At 27.6% G+C, this 25,365-nt stretch overlaps 1 protein-coding gene across 2 annotated transcripts; it reads right to left on the reverse strand.

The window, feature by feature from the left end:
• Positions 1–510: 510 nt before the first annotated feature.
• On the reverse strand, positions 511–23,834 carry LOC112598467 (amphiphysin). Of its 2 annotated transcripts, XM_025344936.1 has the most exons (9): positions 23,372–23,834; positions 4,639–4,774; positions 4,232–4,422; positions 3,506–3,793; positions 3,198–3,325; positions 2,932–2,966; positions 2,060–2,356; positions 1,653–1,795; positions 511–809 (listed from the first exon to the last, which is right to left on the reverse strand). In XM_025344936.1, exons 1-9 carry the CDS (start codon positions 23,480–23,482, stop codon positions 729–731), a joined length of 1,410 nt encoding a protein of 469 aa, XP_025200721.1. In that variant the 5' UTR covers positions 23,483–23,834; the 3' UTR covers positions 511–728. The 2 variants fall into 2 exon arrangements, with proteins under 2 accessions (XP_025200721.1, XP_025200722.1); XM_025344937.1 differs by lacking the exon at positions 2,060–2,356.
• Between the last annotated feature and the right edge of the window lie 1,531 nt (positions 23,835–25,365).

Genomic DNA, 25,365 nt, shown 5'->3' on the forward strand with positions numbered 1-25,365 from the left:
ATGTAAACTATAATGATTGAACCTTTACAAATCACTCACTAAACGTAAAAAAAACATTTAACACACAAATACAACAATATAACAACACATAAAAATTAAAAGTAGTAAACGCATAATACGAGCAAAATGTAGTTATTATACGATTACACATTTAAGGTAAAAGGTACCATAGCTGAATAATTGTAAGAATAAGATTATAAATAGTAGCCAAAAAGAAGCTTTAATATGCTTTCAAATGGCACACAAAAAAAAAAAAAAAATAATGTATTACCTCACATAGATGTCAACATTTAGTATAAAAATTTAAAGGCACTTGTTACACATTAATTAATTAATGAGTATTTTTTCAAGGTTCAATATAATCACACTAAAAATAAAATTTTAAATGAACCAATTAAATTCGTAACGATTTCTCAATCAGTCAAATTCATCTTATTATCAGCACGGATAATTGTTGATAATTTTTTCTAAACTTGACGTTCACGGAGCGTAAAAAAAATAAATATTCAAAAACTTAAGGGCGGTTTTTAATTTATAAAATAATTTTGTCATAAGAACTAGTCGTTGCAGCGCGTTTCGTGACGGTCGGTCAAACCCCGACTTCAAATCTCATTTGTATAGATAAACAAAGACATAAAAACATAAAATAGAATCACAAACATCCAGAAACAGTACTTCAAGATTCTAGGTTTTGTCATGATCTCCTTGCGCTTACGACGGTGCGGCACTCACAAGGGTCTGGTGAAATTGGCAGGGAACATTTTCTTCTCTCCTGTGTTTTCTTTGATACCAATCAACCAGCCCTCTTCCTGTATATTCATAAAGAAAAAACAAAAACAGGTCGTCATTCACTTGTTTTTTATATGCTACTGAAATTCATTAGTAATAAAATTATTTATTTTTTTTTCAATATTAACTTAATTTAGTAGTAAAAAAATTATAAATAATTTTATCTCAAGACGTTAAAAATAAAAATAAAACAATTACTTTTATGTATATCAGAAATCAACATCATAAATAATATATAATTTCGATGAATTTCGTACTTCGGATATTTATTGCAATTATAAAGTGCATATGGGGTCAAATATTTAATGATATTATTTGAAGTTCAATGAGTAAAAAATATTATAAAATATAACTATTATATAAATTTAACCAAAATATAAAATAGTTTATATTTTAATTTATCATTATTTTTGTTTGCAATTATAATGAAATAGTTTATATTTGAAAAAATATAATTTTATTCACCGGAAGTTAAATTTAACAGTTTTCAATATTATTTAAAATATATTATGATAGACAACTAAGTTTAAATTATTTCAATAAATAATCATAAGCGTTATAAGAGTTTGAAAAGTAGTAGATATCTAATAACTTTTTTCCTACATTAAGTTATTTATCTTAAATAACTTATGATTTAACTAGGTTGAAAAATTTAAAAATTTCAAATATAACCCTTAAATTTGATTTTTTTTTTTAATGAATCTCTACAATTAAAAAACAAAAATCAACGAACTTGCCCAGCTTTGTAAAATAGTAATTTAATACATCTTAATAATTTAACGACATTGATAACCAAACAATATATTTGTATATGTTATGGTGTCAATGACCGTAGTTCAATCATAACATAGCAATATACTCGCCTGCGTTTCTGGATCGTCGTAAGGTACTACGCTGATGATCTCGCCCTTCTCAAACGATAGCTCGTCCGTGTCTTCAGCATCGTACTTGTAAGTTGCGACCACTCTGTAAAGCACTCCGGGTGGCAAGTTATCCGTAGTAGCTCCTACAAAAAACAGCAAACGATAACAATACAAAATCACACTATATCGTCGTCTTCAGGCGAAACACACAATTGGAATAAAAAAAACCGTACAAGGACGTGTACGCCACGTAGCTATTTTTCAAACCGATCAGTTCTGACATCGGACGGTTTTAATATAATTATCGATTAATCAAGCGGTTATAAAAAAAATTAATGAAAACGTCGCGAATTCAAATCAGGTAATATTATTACAGGTATTATTATTTAAAACCATTATAATGGTACCTGGTGGTATGTCGATCTCAATGTTTTTGTTGATGCCATTCTCGTGTCTGACCGGCGCAACACCGTTTACCGGTGATGAGCTGCTCTTGCCGTTAACCAAAGGCTGTTGTTGTTGTTGCTGTTGCAACGGTGGCGACGAAGGCACCGATTCGTCTTCTAACAGAGTTTTCGATGCCACCAATGGCACTTCATTGTTACTGCTGTCGGGTTGCGATGACGGTGATTTACTACTACTTACAAATGCCGTGTTTTGAGGGGACGCGGGTGACGAGGGCGGGGATTTCGCAACGTCTTCTTCTACATATCACACACACAGTTTAGTTTTCACACAAAAATCATTAGTTAAACAAAAACGGTACACTACGTAATGTATAATTATGGTCTATTACAATATTATAGACGCAAACTCTCTAAAAAAATACTAAAATGGTGCTTTAACACCAAATAAAATTTGCAAGGGACAATTAGGCTCATTAGAACGAGTTAAAAATCAAGATCTTAGAACGAATAAAGATAAAAAATACAATAACAATATTTAATAAAGAAGATTTTAATAAAATTTATTTATATTTTGACGTTGACTAAGAATAAATGAAAACGAATTAATTATGAAAATATTGTAATAGGTACCTTTAATATTATTATAGGATTCGTGAAGTAATAGCTCTAGTTTATTGAAGAGTAATTATGATTAAACTCTGATAAATAAAAATAATAAAAAAAGAAATAAAAAAGTTCTAGAATTTGCACCTATAAATATTATTGTTATAATTAATTCAATAACGCTATATCTTCAACATTATATTATAAATCAATTTTATGCGAAAGCTAAAAACAAGAAAAAAAAATATTAAGAAAATGTGTATAATTACCATTCATGGATATCGGAGACACGGGCGACTGTGATCTATACAAAACGTAATAAATAATTAGTTACGTGATATTATATTGGAATTAGTTTATTTTTTACATGTACATATATACAGTTATATGTTAAAATTCTAGATTAGTTAGACTTGATATAGTGGATACCGCATATTATTAAGTCGATCTATAGAGTACAACACACTATAGGTACCATAAAGTGTATTATGTATATAATATTTAATTATTTTAATATTCAAATGTGTATACTTACGCAGATTGAATGTTATTAGCGACGTTGTTTGAGGGCTTTTTGTTTCCTAAGAAATAGTTAAGCATTTTTGACTGGTGTTGATAATCCGTGGCCAATTTGTCAACGATTGATTCCATTTCAGAAAATACCTGATGAAACGTACGAACCAAAATTGTATATTATTACAAATCAATACAGTGTAATAAAATAAATTAAAATAATTTAAATTAATTATAATGCAATAATCACGTAATATTTCATATGAATATTGGATGTTATAAAGTATAGAACAAAAAATAAATACGTTTTAAAGTACAAAGCAGACCTACCTTAGATGATTCGCTGTGAAATAATTGTTCGGCAGCGAAGTATGGTTGCAGATTTGTGATCAAAAATAGCACCCTAGAGTTGTACAAAGCAGGCAATTCGTCGTGCAGCTCAGTGTTAATGAGGTCGAACTTTCGCTTAACTTCATCGAACTGTTCTTTAGCTTTCATCATTTTTGCTTCGTCTTTTTTTTTGCCAGCTCCTCCAACGCCGTTGTTGTTAGCCAATTGATTACTATGCCTTTGGCTGTCGTAATCAACTAGTTTTCGGTTTCGTTTGTCGATTTTTTTCTAATGAACCAAAAATACTCATGTATTGATAAAACATTCAAGTTATATGAGCAATCATATTAATTTAGTCCCACGTTTTCATAAATCGTTGAATAGTTAAATATCAAATTAATGATGATAGTTAGTATACTATATAATTCGTACTAATTCGATCTAAATAAATAATTTGGATAAATTGTTTTATACAAAACAAAATATTTTTAATTACCGCTATCTATAGATTTAGATCTTAATTGGACTGGAAAAATTTAATGAAATATGTTTTGAATTGTCTTATCTCTATAAAAAATTGGGACCAATAACTTTAAGTAGTATACTAGTGTGCAGCTATGGGTGGTAAAGGAAGTTAAAAATATAGAAGTAATGGTTATTTTGTATGAAAATCTTTTATTGCGTGGTGTGCCACTAGAACGAGTAATATTATCAGTGATTGCTTATCCGTGTTTCAGCGAACTGAGCTTGGTATGTGTTCAACGGTATGAGCACTTGATCGGCTAACTTGTGAGTATAATCGCTCCACAGCATGTCCAAATTGTTAGAATCGGTACACATGTGATCATGTCCAACCCACTGGCTTTCATACATTTCGTTTAACGTATCCATCAGACTTTTACTTGCTACTTGTACAGCTAAATCATAATTTAAAACACAAAATAATAAAATAAATATAGCAATCTATTATTGTCTATTGATCTGATATATATGCATAAAAACTAATAACAATGTTTGGGCGCAAGTATACAAAAATATTAAGGTCATCGATTGGTCGAACCTTCAATGAAGCCAAATAAACCACTACAAATTTATAAGTATTATTAATTTTTATAATTATTGTGTCAACATACCTCTGACACATCGAATATAGTTGTTGAATTCTTTTTGTAATTTATTTGCCGAATTTTGCTGTTTTGAAAAATTTTGTAAATGTTCGTTAAAAATCTCATCTTCAGTCCGATCAACTTTACCCAAGTTTTGAAGAAACTGTAATAACAAAACATAATAGATTAATATTAATACAGAGAACAATAATGTTAAGGATAAATTCAAATAATACATAAATTTTTACTACTAGTGATCACCAAAGCTGTGAGCTTAATACATTTGTGTATATTTTCAAAAAACAAATAAAATTCAACCAAAATAAATCATTACTATAATATATAAATATAAACTTTTCTAAAATCCGGACAATTATTTTTTTGTCAGTTTAGTGCTTATTAAAAATATATATATATATATATAAATTGCTTTTGAAGTTTGAAAGTTATCTTAAAAACAAAGAACAAAATATAACTAGAATAATCTAAATATTCTATGAATAATATAATTTAATAAAAATAAAATTAATAACAAATTTAATTTAACAAAGTTTTATTTAACATATTTTTACATTTTTAGAATTTTAAGTTTATATTTTCGCGTATTTTACTATTTTCGGGTTAATTAATCAGATAACAGACAGTAATAAAATGAACAACTTTATAACTAATTGGCAGATGTGAACAATTAATGTGATACATTAAACTTTTCAAAATATTTATTGTCTGATTTCTAAATGATAATTAGTTAATAAATTCAATATAAACATGTAGTTTTTATTTAAATAATATATATTAGAATATGTATACAATATAATAGTATTTATTAAAATTTAATGATATAAATTAAATTTTGAGTTCTTATTGAATGTTTAATTATTTTATTATACTGATAAACACTTAAGTGCTCAAAACTCAAATATATTAAATCAAAAAATAATGATATATTTTACGCCTTGATTGTAAGAAAACTAATAAAAGTATTCATTTACAGTAATATATATCACAACTATAAACTACTATGTGTTGTAGTGTATATTGTAGAGATATCATTTTTATTTTTTAATTGGATAACATATGTAGTACGATTATACGAAATATATAATTGGCTCTATGTTATCAATATGTTCAGTAAACTAACTATAAACTAATTACTAAGTTACAATAACGAAACAAATGATACTTTATTATCATACAGAATTATACAAATATAATTAAATCTATACTTTAATAAGTATTTTAAAAATCCAATAATATTTGTAAAGTTTTTAGTCTAACAAGATACATAAGAAATGTGAATTTTCAATAGTTAAATTAACAATCTATTCAATTCGTACACTTATTATATGCATATACAAGTCATAAAAGTCAAACAAATATATAAATTAATTTGACTACCAGTGATTTTAATATTGATTATACATAATAGCAACGTTTTAAACAACGATTAAGTAATAAAGTGTACATCATTAAAATATTATCTTTTTTTTATGCCTACTTTATAATTTAAAAGTATATACTCTAAGCGTTATGTAGGTATATTAAAAGAGTGTGTAGATATTATAAAAACCTTATATTTACATTGCATGGAGATCTTGCAGCAGACATGTTATTTGAATTTTATTTTTGGGATGTTTATAAGAAAGCCAATTCTAGTATTTCATCAGCTCAAGTACAAAATATAATACTTTACTTTTTTTAAATAATTAACGATTATTCTTTCTTTTTTTTTTTTAACACGAATGATTAATTAATATTTTAAGATTCTTTTATTTAAAATATAGTGGATTAAAATAAATAGTATTGCGCTTACATTATTCCCATACTATGTAAATCTACATTTAAACAGTAAACACATTACACATCCGGCTAGGCAATGTTAAGAAATATGAAACGCCCCTAGGATTAAATTGCATTATGATAATACATACAACGTTTATATTTAGGTGACGATAACTGATAAGTGATAAAACTATAATAATAGCATTGCAGTATAGTATTAGTTTAATTAAATTAATTGTAGCAGGTTAAAATAATATACACGCAACCACTACATACACACTGCAACGTTTTCAAACTTTCTAAACACACGCATTAATAATACCAGATATTATATTGAACACATAAACTCAGCTGCAGCATAATAAGCATAATAAATCAATAAGTTAATAAAAATCTATATGGTACACAAACAGAATAATATATTACAATAATTCTAATATATATAATCTAACTTCGTAAACACGAAAACAAAAACAAAAACTAATATTCAAAAATTAATAAAAATTAAGCTAATAGATTTGATTGAGTTGAGCGGTATAGCTGGGCTAGACAGTAAATATATACATTTGTTTTATCGTTTGAGACGGTAGTTGAAGCAGAAAAGATGAGATGCTTTCTCCCAAGGAAAAACTTTTTTGCGCCATGTTATATACCCCAAACCAGTATAAAACTAAAAAAAAGAATGTCGTGGGAATGTAATAGGTACACCCAAAAATTTAAATCATAATGAAGTTTTTGAATGTTATATTCTGTCAATCAAATACCATTTTTGCATTGAAGTTCTTGTTTTAAAATGGTTTAGAATAATTATTTTAATGTTTTCTGAAAGTATAACACTCTTAATGTCTAGTATTGAATATAAGTATAAACGATATTATCATAAACTATAACTATTACAACACATGTATATGTGATACTTATGTGTTATACAATACATATATACGTATAACTGTATAATACATTTGTATTTGGTAAGTTATTCATAATTTTATCAATACCGACATTGTAGGACTAATTGCACAGGGCTTAAACAGTATTATATAATACAAATCAAGTATGTATCTAATGAATATAAACATATTAATATTAGGTATCGTAAACGAAATAAAAAAGGCGCGACGAAACAAAAAAGCACTTGCGGTTTCCAAGAAATACGTGCGATTGTGGCCTGCACAGTTCGTGTTTGAAACAACTACCATGAAAATAATATAATAAAATAATAAACAATAAGTAATGATATACCTAATACAAATATTTTATACCCACTGAATTATTATTTAAGATTATACGTTTTATTTTGGAATATCATTACTAATTTTACCCAGAGCCGAACACACTTTGAGATAATTATGTTGTTAGTTTTAAAAATTGAAGCACTATAAATATCAATACGTCATATATTATTAACAAATGCTGATGATTAAAAAATGTGTATTTTTTTTTGTTTTATTAGAAGAATGTAAAAATACAAGATGATTCACATTAAACATATTCAACCCCAAAAATACACTATATCCTTTGACTTTGATATTTGAAACATTTTATGGTATTTAAGGAGTGTCTTATAATATTGATGATAAGTTTTTTAAAGAAAATCTTGAATCTTAATCAGTTGAATAGTTAATTTCAATATACCAAAATCAAAACTTATATTTGTAAATATTAGTAAGTTTTTTAAGTTATAATACACCTATAAAATAATATCATAAAATGTCTCATGTATAAAATTACCTAAAACTTATAAAGATAATAAAAATACAATTTATTAAATTTACATAATTTACACATTTATACAATTTATCGAAAATTCTAAAATATAGTTTAGAACGTTAAGACAGTCAATGTCATAAATTAATAATCTAAGTATTTATTGAAAAATATAGTATTCGAGTACTAACACGAATTCCACAAGTTAGAATGTAAACTAGTGCACAGTTAATTAAATATACAATGAGAATGAGCATCAACCATGCTTCGTAAATCACCTTGTATAATAAATAGAATCGTATGCATGACATATATCAGGTCGTCTAATATAATATATATAGGTACTTTCTTGTATTTTGTGTATACAGTACACAGTATAAACACAACTAGTTCTAGTATTATACACCTATATAATAATATGTAAAATAGCGTACCGACCAACTTTCACTTATAGCAAAATCTACGATGCTTTAAATATTAAGTTTTGTTCTTAAACGATAAATTATTATAATATTTATCCATCCGTTGTGTACGTGGCTCATACCTCCTCGTCCTACCCGTAATATATTGCGCAATTTTTTTTTTTTGGGCGCCTACGTTTATTTTTATTTTATTTTCGTTCAAACGTGGGTTTTTTACGTATATAGGCAACCACGCACGTGGGACTCTCAATTATTATTATACAAAGTAGAAGTGTCGGATCAACGTTATTTTATAACAAATTAAAAATATTTAGAAATGAATTTTCAGAAAAATATAAAATGACATTGTGTAATACCACACCACATCACCACACGCCATCGACCCTACTCCAGATTATAATAAAATAATACACGAAGCATGATCAATGGGGGGAACCGACTATACGCGACGTGTTCCAGTCCAACGGATCCTGGAGTAAAATAAAACACATGTCTCTCATAGAAATTAAAACCTTTTATAGACACGTTAAAACGAAACGCTGACATTATATTATATGTACATAATTATTGTAAATATTATGATTATGAGTTGTGAAGGCGTATTCATCGGCGTATTTAAATAACGCCGATAACGTTTTAATAATAATAATAATACTTAATATAATATCAAATGATATTATTATTGTACCACACAAAAGTGTAAAACTATCGTTTGCCTACATATAACAAAAATAAAAATAATTTCACAAAGTTTTAACGTACTCTTGCAATTAGGTAATGATTTTTAATGACACTTGTACATATTTAAACAATATACACTGGAAACTACTGTACTTGCCGTAGATATAAACACGATTCAAGGTATAATGTAACCTAGATGTAAAACAAGCATCAAAATCGTGTTAACATAAATCACATTTGAAGACGAAGCCAAATATTCAGTAATATAATAATGATATTCTAATACTATGTTACATTTGTAAGTAAAGAATAGAGACAAGTTTTAGAAGAAGAGCGTACATTTTTTTTAAACAAAGCTCATAGTTGAAAAATCAAACAAATTTTCATAATCACATTCCCATATTAATATTTTAAATATGTTTGTTTCTTTACCAAAAATAGTATAATACTTATTTTACAATATATAATCTAAAATAATAATACAATATAAAACATAATATAAGGAATAAAAATTAATTTATTGATAAATAATATTATTCAAAAAAATAATACTTCTATGATACAAAAAAAACAAGAAAATCAAAAACCTTTTAATTATTATTAATCAATAATTCACTAACTACATAAAATATTTTTATTTTCGGAGTAAGCAGTTGAGGGCGATAAATATAAAAACTAATGACAAAAAAGTAGACCAATTTATAAATAATTTTAAAGTAATAACAAATCGTTCCAACATTAATTACAAAAATAATATACATGAATATGATTTTTTTTTTTTAAGAATAGACTAATTCATTTTAGGGGTTAAATCCCACGGTCTCCTTTACTTTACCAATGGTTTGAAAAAAACGACAATTCACAAAATGCATATTGTCGACACATATATAAGACTACAATTGATGTTAAGCGATGAAGTTAGTAACAATTTTCAATAATTGTAATTTGAAATGCATTGGATGGCAAAGAAAACGTCGTGGTCCAGTCTATATTTTAGACGCGGAAAGAACTATTTAGTATTTGTTAACGATATAATCCTGTTTGTTAAAGTGCGTCCTCTTTCGAAATAAACGTCAAAATAATTGATATTTATTAGTTGCTTATGAAGTGTGTGTATACACAAACACTACACGCGTATAATAGCCATTATATAGTATCCATGCAGTATATTGTTGGCCATTTTATTGATGAAGCCGTGTACTTTTATAGAAAACATAAACTAAGATCGTAAAATCATATATAGTGATTAGCATTTGAAATAATAACATTCTAGTAGCATAATATTTTGTAAAATAATTTATATCTAACATAATATACCTTACACTCATCACCCCACATTGATTGTGTTTATTATATAAATAACTTATTTTCTAGGTGAGATTTATAAATTTGTTTTGATTTATTGTATTTTAAAAAAACCATAGATGTATAGGTAGTACCTATATATTTATATTCATGTATATCGAAAAATAGTACATTTGTGATACTTAATGATAACAAAATACACTGATTACAACTTATGTCTTATGGTTTCTCCCGATTAATAAAAAAAAAACAATACAAACGATAAGAAAAACAATAATAACGAAATATTACAAAGAAAATTTATATCGGTAACTAATAGGCATGAATTTATGAATTTAGTTACTTATTGTCTAATTTGTCTAATTATCAACTGTAAGTACGTATAACGATTACATTTTGTTTGTTTGATTTTTTCGTAGTATGGGTATTATGTTTTCACTAATTTGTTGGCTGAATTATAGTTTTTACGAAATAATCCATTAGTATACACAGTAACTTATTAATTAATAATATCTAAATCATTATAAATATTATATATTATCCATAAGTACGGTTGTTGCAGTTAAGGTACACCTATCTATATTTATCTATAAAAATTACACGTTATTTTGAACATAAGTACATACCAAATATGGGCATTGAACGTAAGAAATTATTAAAAATCAGTGCATTTTACTCCAAATTACAACCAACATCGTTACAATAATGGTTGTAAAATTAAATACGAAGGAAATATGTCATAACGATTTTATAATATTATAATTGGTTTTTTTAAAACAACTATAAACATAATATTTATATAAAATCACAATCGAATCATAATAAATTCACTGATAATTTCTTTACACGTACCTAAAGAATACTAAGATCTGCTAGAATATAATCTAGGAGCGATTGAGCAAATTACATATAATAATATAACATTCAATATCCTCCTCAGTATTTCAACGGATCTGTATAAACGGTTCATTCGAGTTATTACGAATAAAATGAACAAAAAAAAAATGTTTGCGATTTTTATGTACTCGCCACATTTTCAATACCGGTTCCTACTACAACATAATATATATAATGTACAGCTATACATCGATTATATTTTAATAACAATTTTTTTCCTCGTATACGTATTCACACGTGACTTTTTATGCAGGACACGAGGTAATTTAACACAGGCCAATATTGACAACGGTGCACGACTATACTATAATATAACTGTGCACAGCCAGTCAGACGACCAGGGAAAATTAAATTTAGACCGGTGTTCGCTGGACATACCATTCAGCCGACTGCCATTACGTCTCTATGCACCCAAAATAACTATAGGCCACGCGCGCACCGACGAGCCCTTCTCGTCGCAACGATGTGTATAAGCATTATATTCTCATCCCGCGATGAAAAGTTGCGGATTGTGTGTGTATACTGTGTATATATACATTTAATACATACATAAGCGGCGATGTATATCTGAACGTGTGTACGGAATTGTTAGGTCTTTTTTTTAAACTGACGAATTTTACACATTTTTTCAAATATTTGCGTTAACTTTTACCGTGTATTAGGTTCAAAAATATAAATACAACTCACGAAAATCCGTTCAATACTTTATACTTTTATATATAATATTATGATGGTACATCATCCAATATTCAAACGTAAACATATATTATGTAAAGGCGTCAAACAATAAACATATTTTACAACTCACGATAATATTTGTTAGGTATGTTAATCTTAAAAACAAAGAATGCGATAAGATCAGTAAAGTGCGATCTGAGAATCTTATATTTTATGTTCTTTTACTAAAAATTATTAAAAAAAAAATAATATAAAAATAACGCACAATGTACATTATATAAAATAATAGAAATGAATAATAAACCTAAATAATATGCTTATGTTAAATTAACATAAAAATGATATTTTTGTAATATTGTAGGATATAGGTAATGAAACTAAATATAGTAAAATATTTAAGGTATACACCATATATATACATTAAATTAATAGTTTATTATGATAATATTTTTTAAGTAATTAGATAATATTTTTCCTATCTACTGTGTTATCGACACAACGGTATGTTACACTATAAATAATGATATAATTCATGGATATGAAACTCATATTAAAAATAATTTTCCGGGTTTAGAATACTGTGTTTTTCTAATCTTTTTATACTATTATTAAACTTAATTAAAAACTTTTAGTTTTAAAGATATTCAAAATTCTATTACATTTTGATCGAACAACATTGGAGCTATTAAAGCGAATAGCAATAACAAAGTTTCATATTATCTATCGACAATTAAAAACAATTACGTGTTAATACTATACAGTCAAATGACAGTGGTACACGAGTATACATCCAGACACGCCCTGACGCCGTACGCACGCCAAGAATTTACCTCATCACCTTTTAAGGACTTAGAAAGAAAAACTAAAAACTAGTTTCGATATAATAACTTCTTTAACTGTATATGGGATGATTCACCCACGTGACATCCGTCCACACGTGCTCCTTGTATATGTCCACATTTGACGACTTAGTGTAATTTTCGAAAAACAAATGTACAACAGAATCAGGAAATAAGTACACAGTATTGCTCGTATTATAATATAAATTATGTCTAATTAATGCCTAAATACATTAAAATAATATACATAAACAGTTTTGATCAAGTTTAAGTATTTTCTATATATAAAATGAATATTTTGCGTATGCACTGATAGGTGTATACAACGAAACGACAAAAAAAAAATAAAAAATAACGAAATATGAAATATGCGTGTAGGTTTCGTCCTTGATGCAACAACGTATGTAAGTAGGCGCATAGGTACCTATGTTAAAATATATATATATATATCCATGAAATGGAGGTGCGCCTTTTGTGTACGAGTGGATATTATAATACATATTACATATATACCAACAATGACCTCACATTACTGTATTGACGAACGGAAAAACAGCAAACGACTATAGTCTGCAGGTATCTATAAGGTAGGTGGTAGCCACTAACCAAATAATATGTATACCGGTATTTTAGTGGCTATTTAGTATTTACTATTTATACATTATACAAATTATGGTATACACCCGTGCGATTAAATTGTATAGACAATTTTAAATAGCCCATACGTTTCGAGTATTTTTTTAAAACAGTTATTCGTTTGAATCATGTTATAAATATATAGACATTCGATGTGCTATAATAATATATAAAAGATACGATACTATACAATAATAATTCCTTTAAACTATAGTGGTATAAAATATATAATATAATAACACCCGAACATCAAGCATTTCATAAAATAATAATATAATATATAATGGCGTCGATTGGGCTAGATACTCGTATAACTGTTACGCGCCGGTCGTCATCGAAATAGTGTCATAAATTTCCAATGCGTTCAGTTTGACGCGCAAAATGAGCAGGTGGTTAGACCTCTCACGTACGATTGACGATAAGGCATCCGTTAGGAATATTATTGTGGACGCGGACTGCAAACTCCTATAGCATAATATTGTGAGGTCGTTGACTGGATTATTATATAGGTATATATTATATATTATAGGTGGATATCTATGCACCGCCCGTACACTATCCTTAAATTTTTTTAACACAACTGTTGAAAATCGGATGTACCTAAAAATTACATAGCAACCATTCGTAGAGAAATGAGACAAAAAAATAAATACATGGGCCGTCGCGAGGTCACAAAAATACAGTATTACATTTTCTAACAGACACACGTCTTATTTTAATATCGAGAGCGTTCAATTAAAAGGCGCCAAATTATATTATTTTTAAAATGATTTATTTTCTCTACAACGCATTACCTAGATATATATACAACTGCAAATTTTTTTTTATATTTAATTTAATAAAATAAATTTTAAACCCGAAAAATCAAGTTCACATACAAAGGAACTTATAAAATTAATTTGTAGCAGCTTTAACATTAAATTTATTTAGAAATTTTTTTTATAAAAGTATGTGTATGTGTGTTCATACGTATAATATTCCCAAATACGAATATATATATATTGTATATATTTATATACGCGCACTATGAGATAAAAAAAGTTCAACGAATTGGCTTTTTATTTTTGGCCGTCTGTAATGCAAAGAGATGCCAAATGTTCGAAGTCGAGACACTTGGTTTAGGAAATATTAGCTCCACGAGGTTTTTCACCCGCGTGTTGTACCGATTACGTTAAATAAAAAATAATGAAAAAACACATACAGCGTAGCTCATCTTAAATTGAACGTCATATTTTTGTATGTGTACCGAGTTCTTTACATAGCAGATGTATTTACCTATCAACTAAAATAGTAAAAATTATGAGTATATATATAAATACTACATGAACATATTATTTACATAATAACGTAGTCTTGCGCCAGTTAAGAAACAGTACACCAGCTCGGTTTTGTGTAAACGGGATTTTCGAATAACGGTTTCCGCTATCGATAGTTGTACGTATACATACAATATACAGCTTCTGTTTTGACCAACTATAGATAACCTATGTCAGTTGTAATGTGATTACTACTTAATAAATAATATATTATTGTTAAATCGTTCAGCGCCAAGAGATTCAGCAGTATAATTGTTATACGAAAAAAATTATATATTACACAAATTACAAATGAGTCACATTATTTTTTATACTATATTAATCAAACTGATAGTATTTTAACTGAATATAGCTGATATATAAAGACTTTTATTACAGACATTGTAAAAATGTTTCTATAAAAATGCTAGACAACATTAAAATAAATATTAATATTATAAAAAATATTTCTCCAGAAATATGTATTTATATAGGTACTTACATTTATTTTTATGCATCTATTATAATAGTATTAAAAAAATATAATCAGTATGTCATATAAATTAAATTATAAAAAGGGTAAAAACTAAAAATAATAAAGCAAATTATTTTATAAATTTGTGTTTAGAAGAACTTTTTTATTAATTTGTAATATTTTTTTCTATTAATATAATTTAGTTTATCATATAATGCAATTATTAAATAATATGTACCTAGCTTATAAAAGTTATAAATTATAATTTATTGACATAAAAAGTAATAAAAATATTTTATGGAGTTAAAAATAATTTTTTTTTTTTTGCTATTTATTACTTTGATTTTTATAATGACAGTATAGTATAACAATTTTATCTCATAGCATCAATCATTTCACAAAAAAAAAAAATTTAAAACAAGATTTTAAGCTAAAAATACATGCAATTTGCACATATCATTCGATTTTAATAATTTATTAATGAGATTGTGGATTTTTAAAGATTTTTCAAAATATTTATTATATTAGAAATTGAGTATGTACTACGGAATTTTAATACAGTTTTAGGTTATCATTATACATGATATATTTCTTTTAGGCAAATATACATACTACAAAACCAAAACAATTAAGTAAAAAAAAATTAATAAAAATGAATATTTATCGATAAATTATAAGTCAACTAATTTCATACGCAATAAAGTTAACATTTTTAGATAATTTCTTATAAAAAATAAAGAACGAAAATATCATAAAAATTGTATTTTTTAGTTCGAAGAAATTACTACAAATTTATAAGTTGTTATTTTTAGAAATGGATGACCTTGGTAGTTTTTGAACGTCAATTATTACAATTTAATTAAAAACATATAGAATAGGTATGCCTTATTATTGCAACTTAAACTTGTATCTAAAAACTATTTAGAAAAAACCAAACCATTTGATTTACTAATTCTACAATTAATTATAATATTTAATTTTAATAGTTTGTTTGTAGAAAGAATAAACAGTTGTTACAGCAGGGTCAATGACTGTCTGAACTTTCACCCACTGACACAAATCCTAAATAATGTTACAATTTTATGTAGTTGCATCAATAGCATACTCTGATAAGTAAAGAAATAACAATTTATAAAAATTTCCCACGCTCTGAAATTATTCGACAGAGTTCTTAAAGTTCGATATCACACAGTATATTGTATGAACATATTAAGCATATTAAGAATATCTACTGCTTAATTTTCAAACATAATACTATCATATATACATTACACATAATAGTTACTCAGGAATTTCAGTTTTGAATCACAACATTGAGTGTCTTAATTTTAATTATATTTATCGAACGAAAAATGTATACCTACCAGTCTTGAGAGGAAAACGGTATAATGACCTTGGGCCATAAGTGCACAATATTTTTGAATTAGGAACATATTTTCATTTCAAAAGACTATACAAATTACAGTTGCATAACTCAAAAAGTAAACCACGCAATACTATATAGAATAATTACTATTTAAATTGTAAATTGTAAACTATACAAAATTACATATTATATTTAAAACATTTAACGTAGTGCATAATACCTATATACTATATTGTAGTAAATAATTTACGCAAAGTCATTTATATTTTTAGAGCAGTAATTAACCCCACTTATAATTTTAAACCGGAATGAAAGATATAGGTATAGTTTAATAGCTAATAAGTATATGTATATATATTATATAGTGCTTACTTGAGGAAAAACGATAAAATACAGTCTGAATAGTAAATTTAAGGTTGTAAAAACTGCGTCACAACTCAGAACGATACGTTTCGAACCCCTGATTAATGTACGACGTCACCTTAATAGAAATGTGGCTTCGATAGTGTGTCGTTGCAGTCAACTGCATCGTGTTTGCTTAGTGTTTACGATTTATCTCACAGGTAAATTCTAATAATTGTATTGCAATGTGAAAGACTCAAGTACGTTTAAGTACGTCATTAGTAAGTTATATTATTACACTAGTACATGATATTATAATAATATATACAACCAAGTTATCTTGAACGAATTTAACTCATAAGTATAAATTATACTTAATACAGATGAAAAGCTACACATTGATATTTTAAACGTTAAACATAATATTTACATATACATTTATATTATGTTTGTATGGTTGGTCGATACTAATAACATATACTCAAATAAAACACATTTAAAGTTACTGCAGACAACTAACACAAGCTGGGTTTTAGTTCGTATGATAATTAATAGGTACATATCTAAACAAAGAATAAGATACATATCTGGTCATCCGGACAACTATTTTTGTAAACAATATACACGAAATACTGTTATTTAGTAAAATATATATAATACTGTATAAACAACGAATTTTCCGTGAGTAAACCTCAAAGGTACATAATAATATATTTAAAAATTTGTTTTACAAAGCATGGATGTACAATATACTGAAATGGCGAATGGAAAAAAATACAGCCTATGTTATGACCGAATACCACGCATATTTAATAAACTATAAAATATACACGCTTCATATTTTGAAAAACTACGGAGTCACAATAATATACGATGGATTGCACCTCGGAGCCGAATTTCACTTTTCTTATACTTCGTGCACTTCTCTTCCGTCGCCCCCGTTAAAAGCGTATATTATTATCATCATATTACACACGGAAGTTTCATCCTCGTGAATAACCCACTTATTGCGGGAGAAGATTGGCCGACGATAACAAGGAAACGGCAACGGCTGATAGACATGAAGTATAAGATGTGGAATGCCATTTATAGAGAACGCGCGTGTGCAAAGAAAACCTGTCTCACTGCCGCGGCACCAGAACCACTGCAGTGGGGTCCGACGTACGACCAACACGGTTTCTCTTCCAACTAATATCCAGAGGGTAATTTAGAGGTTTCTGAACCTATATTTACGAGGAGTTCCTGTTACGACTTGCGATGTCTACGCGCAGTATACTATAACTACTGTACCTTGCTGTGGCGAATCATGTAAAAACGTAAAAACGGAAAATTGTATTTTATAAATAATTTTTTTTTACACGATTATTTTCTTATATCACTCAAATTTGTCTGGAGAGGAATCGAAGTTTCAAACACTATTGAGAAAATTCTAACACTACTATTATAGATTCACTATGTCTACATTACGATTTTTAAATATACACCTATAACATAACATAATAAATATTATAGGTAATTGCGTTTTCGTACTTATTGCACGCAAAAATGCCAGGAATATGTAAGGTCTATATAAAAAAAGGGTAATAAATCAATTAATCTATAAAAAAAAAATCACTACCGTCAAGTTGTCTATGTACACTGTACAATGTATAGTATAACGGTATAAACGCAAAAGAAGGTACTCCAAAACATTAAGTATTACCGTTAACGAATTACAACATTATGCTGTTTTTTCCTATTTTTTTTTTTTACATTATTTAGGGGTATACTTAATGGTTATTTATGTATTTCATATTAAACTCGAAGCGTATAGATAACAATCATACGATATAATATATATGTAGGTAATGTATAAATATATAAATATAAATACCTCCCATCCCACCTCTATATACATCATTAAAACTAAACGATTGTAAAAAAATATAAAAATCTATGTAATTTCAAGATCTAATTTCCATTTGAAGTTTTAGGGTCAAATTAATAGTTATAATAAAACGATAGGTACAATCGACTATCGCTGCAACGTGCACGATATTACAATAATAATCTAGTTGCCAACAAATTATTTAAGTCATAAACTCATAAGATATCATAATAAATATGATATAATAACCGCATTCGTCGAATGAAGACCTGTAGTCGTGGACCACGTATATAGTATATAAATATAAACAAGCTACGTGAACAACAATAATTTATAACAATGATCGCATTTAATAGAAAGTTAGCAAAAGTGCATGATATTCCCTCGCACTTTTAATTGCACGTTTCTATTTTGTCAAGGTCATACAGTCTCTTAAAATATATAAGTCTATAGTATACACATTACAAATTGAACAAAATTCTAAAACATAAACATCAATTCAAATAGCAATAAAATCAAGTCTGACTGTAAACGTAAAAACTGATATTACAATATTAATAATACAACTTATTTAAACTTATAATATTGATTGGTAGGTAAAAGGATATATAATTTATATAAACAATAAGTCACATTTTTAACTTTGGAAACATTCATCGTAATAAACACATCAATATTTAGTATTTTATTCTCGTAGTCTATATATCAATTAAAATTCAATGCAATACACTAATTCATAATTCGAATTCCACAAATAAGTTTCGTTGGTCATAGTCACTATAGACAACATAAGGCGATCAAGTGTAATCAAAAAGATGAAATCTAATAAATAACATTTTTTTTTTTTAATATTAATTTTAAAAAAAAATAATAATTTTACTAAATATGCAAAATATACAATAACGAAAAACATAATATTTTACAAACAGCCATTTCAGTCTTCGATATTGTATTAAAGGGTATAATTGAGTAAACTATAATAACCTTAACATTGTTTTAGTGTATACTGTAATAAGTTATTATTAATGAATGATAACAAATTAAATGCTCAATACATAGATACCACTATTTTGTTTTTAAATAAAAACAAATATTACATTTTCTATACAAAATAAATTATTTTTGTATTTGTTTCAAATCCTACTATATAATATTTTAAATTAAGTACACTTCGTTTTCGATTATAATTATCATTAGCTGTTATTACCATATTTCACAGAAGAAAAGTATGAATTAAAACAATACAACAAAAAATAAACATTAAACAAGTTTTTCTAAATTAACTATTTATTTGAGTTTTACCTAAATATTTTTTGGATTTTAAATCTATTTACATTTAAAAAACTAATGTACGTTTGGATAGGGCTTATAGACTCGAAAACTACTGAACCAATTAGCATTAAATTTTTCACACCTATTCCTTGAGACGTAAGTAGTATCTAAAGTTTTTTTTTAATAGATTACTATGTGGTGACTCATGCATGAATTTCATTCGAATTCACAAAAATGTAATATAATTTTTTTTTTTTTTTTTTAATAATTGCCATTGGTTACAGAAATAATTTTTTTTTTTTAAGATATAGTATAAATTAATCTCGATCTGATTCTTAAACATATTAAAAAAGTTTAGAGAGCAGTTTAATCCACGTTCGAAAATGTACCAAGTATTTTATCCTACCTATTACAAATGGATTGATCATTGGTCAAATTAATAAACTAAGCAAGATCACCGATAAAACAAGGTTATACATACAGATAATTAAAATATGATTAATAAAAAAAATTGTATCATAATTTATTTAGGATTAATTCCGAACTTTGATACATTCAAATACAAATAATGAATATTTTTAACATTTTATTTTTCTACATTATGTTCATATTCCCGTCTTACGTATTCTTTATTTCTAAACAGCATAAAATTTGTTAAGCAATTGCCAATTAATTATAAAAGTATTTGAAATAACAACATTAGTTAATGTACCTATATTAATCCGATTAGGTTAATTAACCTAATAGCAAATACCAATAATAATAATTTACATAAAAACACATAAATAATATAACAGGTTATATTAACGATAAAATATGTAAGAAAGCGCTTTACACGCCATACGTACATTTTATATAAATTATGTTATACCTCTCCTAAAATATTCAACTCAGAAACACTTGAAAAAATATATTTCGAAGAAGATTTGCAAAATATTAAAAGGTTTGTTTTCACATGCATTGTTCTAAGACATTATACTTTCACCTTGGAAATAATATCATGTTACTATATATATATATGTTGTTTAAGAGTTTCAAACCATAGACGAGCGTGAATTGTTGTAATTAAAAAAATAAACACATTTTACGTATTATGCTATATTATTATACACTTTCGGAATAAATCAGATAAAACCAAAAATATAACTTATATATTTTATTAACAAAAAATGCTGTAGATAATTTAATAAAATTGTAATAAAATGGAGTTAGATACATATTATGGGCATCTAAATTATATAAAATAAAGTTGTAATTTCCCATTTCAAATATCTTTTCTGAGAATAGTATTTTAGAATATTGCATTCTGTACAATGGTGAAAATAAGGCAGACTAAGTAATGGCTGTGATGTGTAGTACGTAATAAAAACAAACGTGTAGTCGAAAAATTCTAAATTTGGATAAATATACGTTTAATATATTTAATTTCCATCTTTTTAACTCCACTACAGATTATATAAGTATCCACCTAAATGTACATTATCATATGCAGGAAACTGCGGATTAATAGAACCAGAGGAGAGAATGAAAAAAAAAATATGAAAAATACGAGGATTTTTGAGGTGACATTATCATGCGTTGTTGTGTGCACAGTTTTTGGTGCAAAGCACTATACGATTCGTCAACCAGACGGTTCAGAAATACATTTTGGCCAGTCGCCAAATTTTGGACAGTCCAAAGCGAAACGGTCATTCGACCTGAAGAATTTTCTTCTTAAAGCACCCGCCCCGCGCCGCCGAATCTCCCGACAATACCGCCTGTAAGGTTATTGCCATCGTGTTAAACTGCCAAATCGGCTTTTGAAATGCACGAAATTCGTTAGAACCATACTGCAACCGTATTACACACCATTATGATGATTAAATGTGACAATCCCAGGACTACTGCAGATTAATATAAACGCTCAACCAATGCCGATCTACTCATAAAATAATAAATTGTTTTAGATGTGTACCTAAGGGATAATAAGATAATATTGAATATAGTAGCCATTAACTCTTAATCTGAAGATTATTCATTATACCACCCTACAAACAAAGGTGTTTTGATTTGAGCGACCAATAGTCTATGTAATGGTATTAAGATATGGAACTATGATAATATATATTATATAAGTATCTATTGAAATTTAAATAAATATATTTAAATTACTACTTTATTGTGCATAAGTAACTAATAACTTTTCGTATCCGTTAAATCAACTGCACATTTGGTATTTCCTACACTGCCCAATTTGAGTTCTGTGTTTCGTTAAAATAAGGTTTGATAATTTGAACGACGTAACAAGGAAATTGAATTATAATAATCGACTTAAAAAACACGAATTAAATGTAGGAAAAATCAATAGTTATACACTCGCACGTTATAAGTACTTAATTCGATTAAATATGTGTCTCGTTGATACCTAATGGCTAATTACAATAATATATTATAGTATACATATTACATATATTATATCGTATTGGTAGTTGGTAACGTTCCAGTGGAAATGTACCTCCTAACCTAATAAATAGCGTAAGTGATAAATTATAAATATTTTTAAGAAAACTTTTTGTAATATTTTTACTTTTTTATTAATATATTAAAATACCTACAAAATGCACTTTTACATCGTATATTAAAAAAAAAAAAAAAATAAGCATACGGCTGAAATACAAGCGTTATTCCAGTTTTTGACTACGAGGGGGTGGTAAAATTCAAACAAAAACTATTCGTGACCCCTTTTGTACCACCCTCCCGACCGACGTACTCGTACAACGTTATTGAAGGGGTTGTTTTCGGTAAGTGTCAATTCACCACTTCCGACGAAAAAATCACGATTTTCTTAAGAGAAGAAGAGCCAAACCAAGAATCCTCGGTTTTTTCAAAATGGACGTGATACGACTAAACTAACGAATAATAAAATAACTGCGAAGAATATGGTCAATGTGGTCGCATGAAAATCATCGCAATGCATTGATTGCAAACAGAATTCACAAAAAGTTAATTATTTCCGTGACGACGTAGATAACGCTATAATATTAATATAAACGATAAATCCTTAGCCGTATACCCATTATTCTTCGGTAACAAACAATACCTTTACGAACAATAATATATTAATATCTATAACGAATATGACACGACGACGAAATAAAAAATAAAAACATCTTAAACTTAACACGTAATAAACGATTAAACTAATAAATCGTCTAACCTTTTCTTTGGCCCTTCCAGCGTGTTTGGATACGGATTTGGCGATAAGGGATCCCTTGCTCTCGGCCATGACGTTCTGACTCGGGTCACCAATGCACAACAACTGATTCATGTCGTATTGTTGTGATCGCCGTCGTAGCCGCCGCCGCCGCGTTATCACCGCCGCCCGACGGCCAGGGCCAGCACCTGCTGCCGAACGCGGTCCGGTCTGAACGTAGGAACGCGTTTACCGCGTATACAAGTAACGACCGACCGATCGCTGAAACTGGGACGACGTCCGTTTGAATGTTTCGCGCGTTTCACACGTACTCGTAAACGATTTTATACAATTGGTTGATGGTTGATGCGTCGTACGATCAGTCACCGTACGATTGAATATTAGTATTATTAATGTGTATTATGGTGATCTCCGAGATCGACGACGAAACACCCGTGAACGGCAAGCGACACGGTTAACAGACGCGGACCAAATAACGTCGGCACGGTTCGCGAGGAGCGGAGGCCCGCGGTCCGCATTTCTCCTCCGCCCGCGATTGGTGCCCCCCGTGCAGTGAGCGTCCCCCCCGGAAAGCCGGCGGAAAACGGAACCGTAGAAAATAACAATGATGACGGAAAAAACATAACCGAATCGCTGGAAGGGAAATGCATTGTGCTGCTGCTGCAACGCCAGAGAAGCTATATTGCCGCCGTCACATAATATAATACATAATAATAAAAAATAATAATGACTAAAAAAATTATAATAATAGGTAGGTAGGTAGGTATATGAGAGACATGTACGTCATACGCATTTATGTGTACATATTATATTATTTAATCGACGAACGACACCCATATAAGCAAGCCATAACGAGACGTGTGTGTGTGTGTGTGTGTGTGTGTGTGTATGTGGGTGTGTATGAATGCGAGTTCAACGTTATGCATTCAACCAACTGAAGACGCTTCTGGAAGATGTAATTTTAATTTTTTTGTCTAATACGCATAATTATTTTGTAAGCCACAAACTCTACCTGAAATTTTTAAATGGTGAATTCCATTCCATTTCTTTTCATGAATTTCCATCAATACAGATGACCCAAAACCTTTTCGTTAAATGTTCTCCAATAAAAACTACATTATAAACAACTGTACTGTCAATCTTATAATGATTGCGAATTATAAATTTGGTTTTGATTACTTTTAGCAGTCTTTAAATATTCGTAAAAATGTAATTAAATTTATTACTTTTATACAATATCTATTGTACTATTTGTTATTATAGTATTTTTAACATCTTCTCTTGCTATAATTTCTATATTATGTATATTATTTATTACTATATTAGAACTTAGATATTAAATTTTTTTGAGAACTTACTATCCGCATATTATATTGAATAAATAATAAATAGGTACAGTGTTTTTACTTCGTTCAGAATAATTTTATTCAATTTAAAAACAAAACATTTTTTTTTTTTTAATCAAATATATCATAGACCAGTAAGACAATAAGTCACTATTCTATATTAATTTATAAAACTAACCAATTTAAAAATCTAACCATAATGTTGTATTTTAAATACACAAATAGGTACCTACCTCTGAGATAACGCCTCTAATAGAAATTATGATTATTATTTTTTTTTTAATTCGTTCATTTTAATAAAAACCATTATAACTTATAGTTGATACCTAAAAATTTAAAATGTCCATAAATACGTAAAAATATAAATAAGAATTAAAACATTTTAAAAATACTACAAGTTACAAAATGTCTAGAAAATGCTACTACATAATCCAATTTAGTAGGTATTAGGTATTATAACTATATAGAACCAAAAAACAAAACCACCTTCAAAGTTGAATCATTTTTACTTCCATTGTTCCAAAATTTAATGAAACATTGCAAAAAAACACTCAACTCCTTTAAAACTGTGGTTAATCATGATTCTTATTTGGAGAAGGTAAACAAAACCTGATCTATTTTGACCATCATGGTTTTTATACTACTGTTTTA

Source organism: Melanaphis sacchari, unplaced genomic scaffold (genome assembly GCF_002803265.2).
Source record: "Melanaphis sacchari strain LSU unplaced genomic scaffold, SCAv2.0 Contig48_pilon_pilon, whole genome shotgun sequence".
Lineage (NCBI taxonomy): Eukaryota > Metazoa > Arthropoda > Insecta > Hemiptera > Aphididae > Melanaphis > Melanaphis sacchari.

Coding starts and splice junctions, on each gene's coding strand:
- LOC112598467 (XM_025344936.1), bottom strand. CDS start 23,482: ATGAATCAGTTGTTGTGCATTGGTGACCCGAGTCAGAACGTCATGGCC. Junction 4,423..4,638: donor CTATATTCGATGTGTCAGAG/GTATGTTGACAC, acceptor ATTATGATTTAG/CTGTACAAGTAGCAAGTAAA. Junction 3,794..4,231: donor CTCAGTTCGCTGAAACACGG/ATAAGCAATCAC, acceptor TTGGTTCATTAG/AAAAAAATCGACAAACGAAA.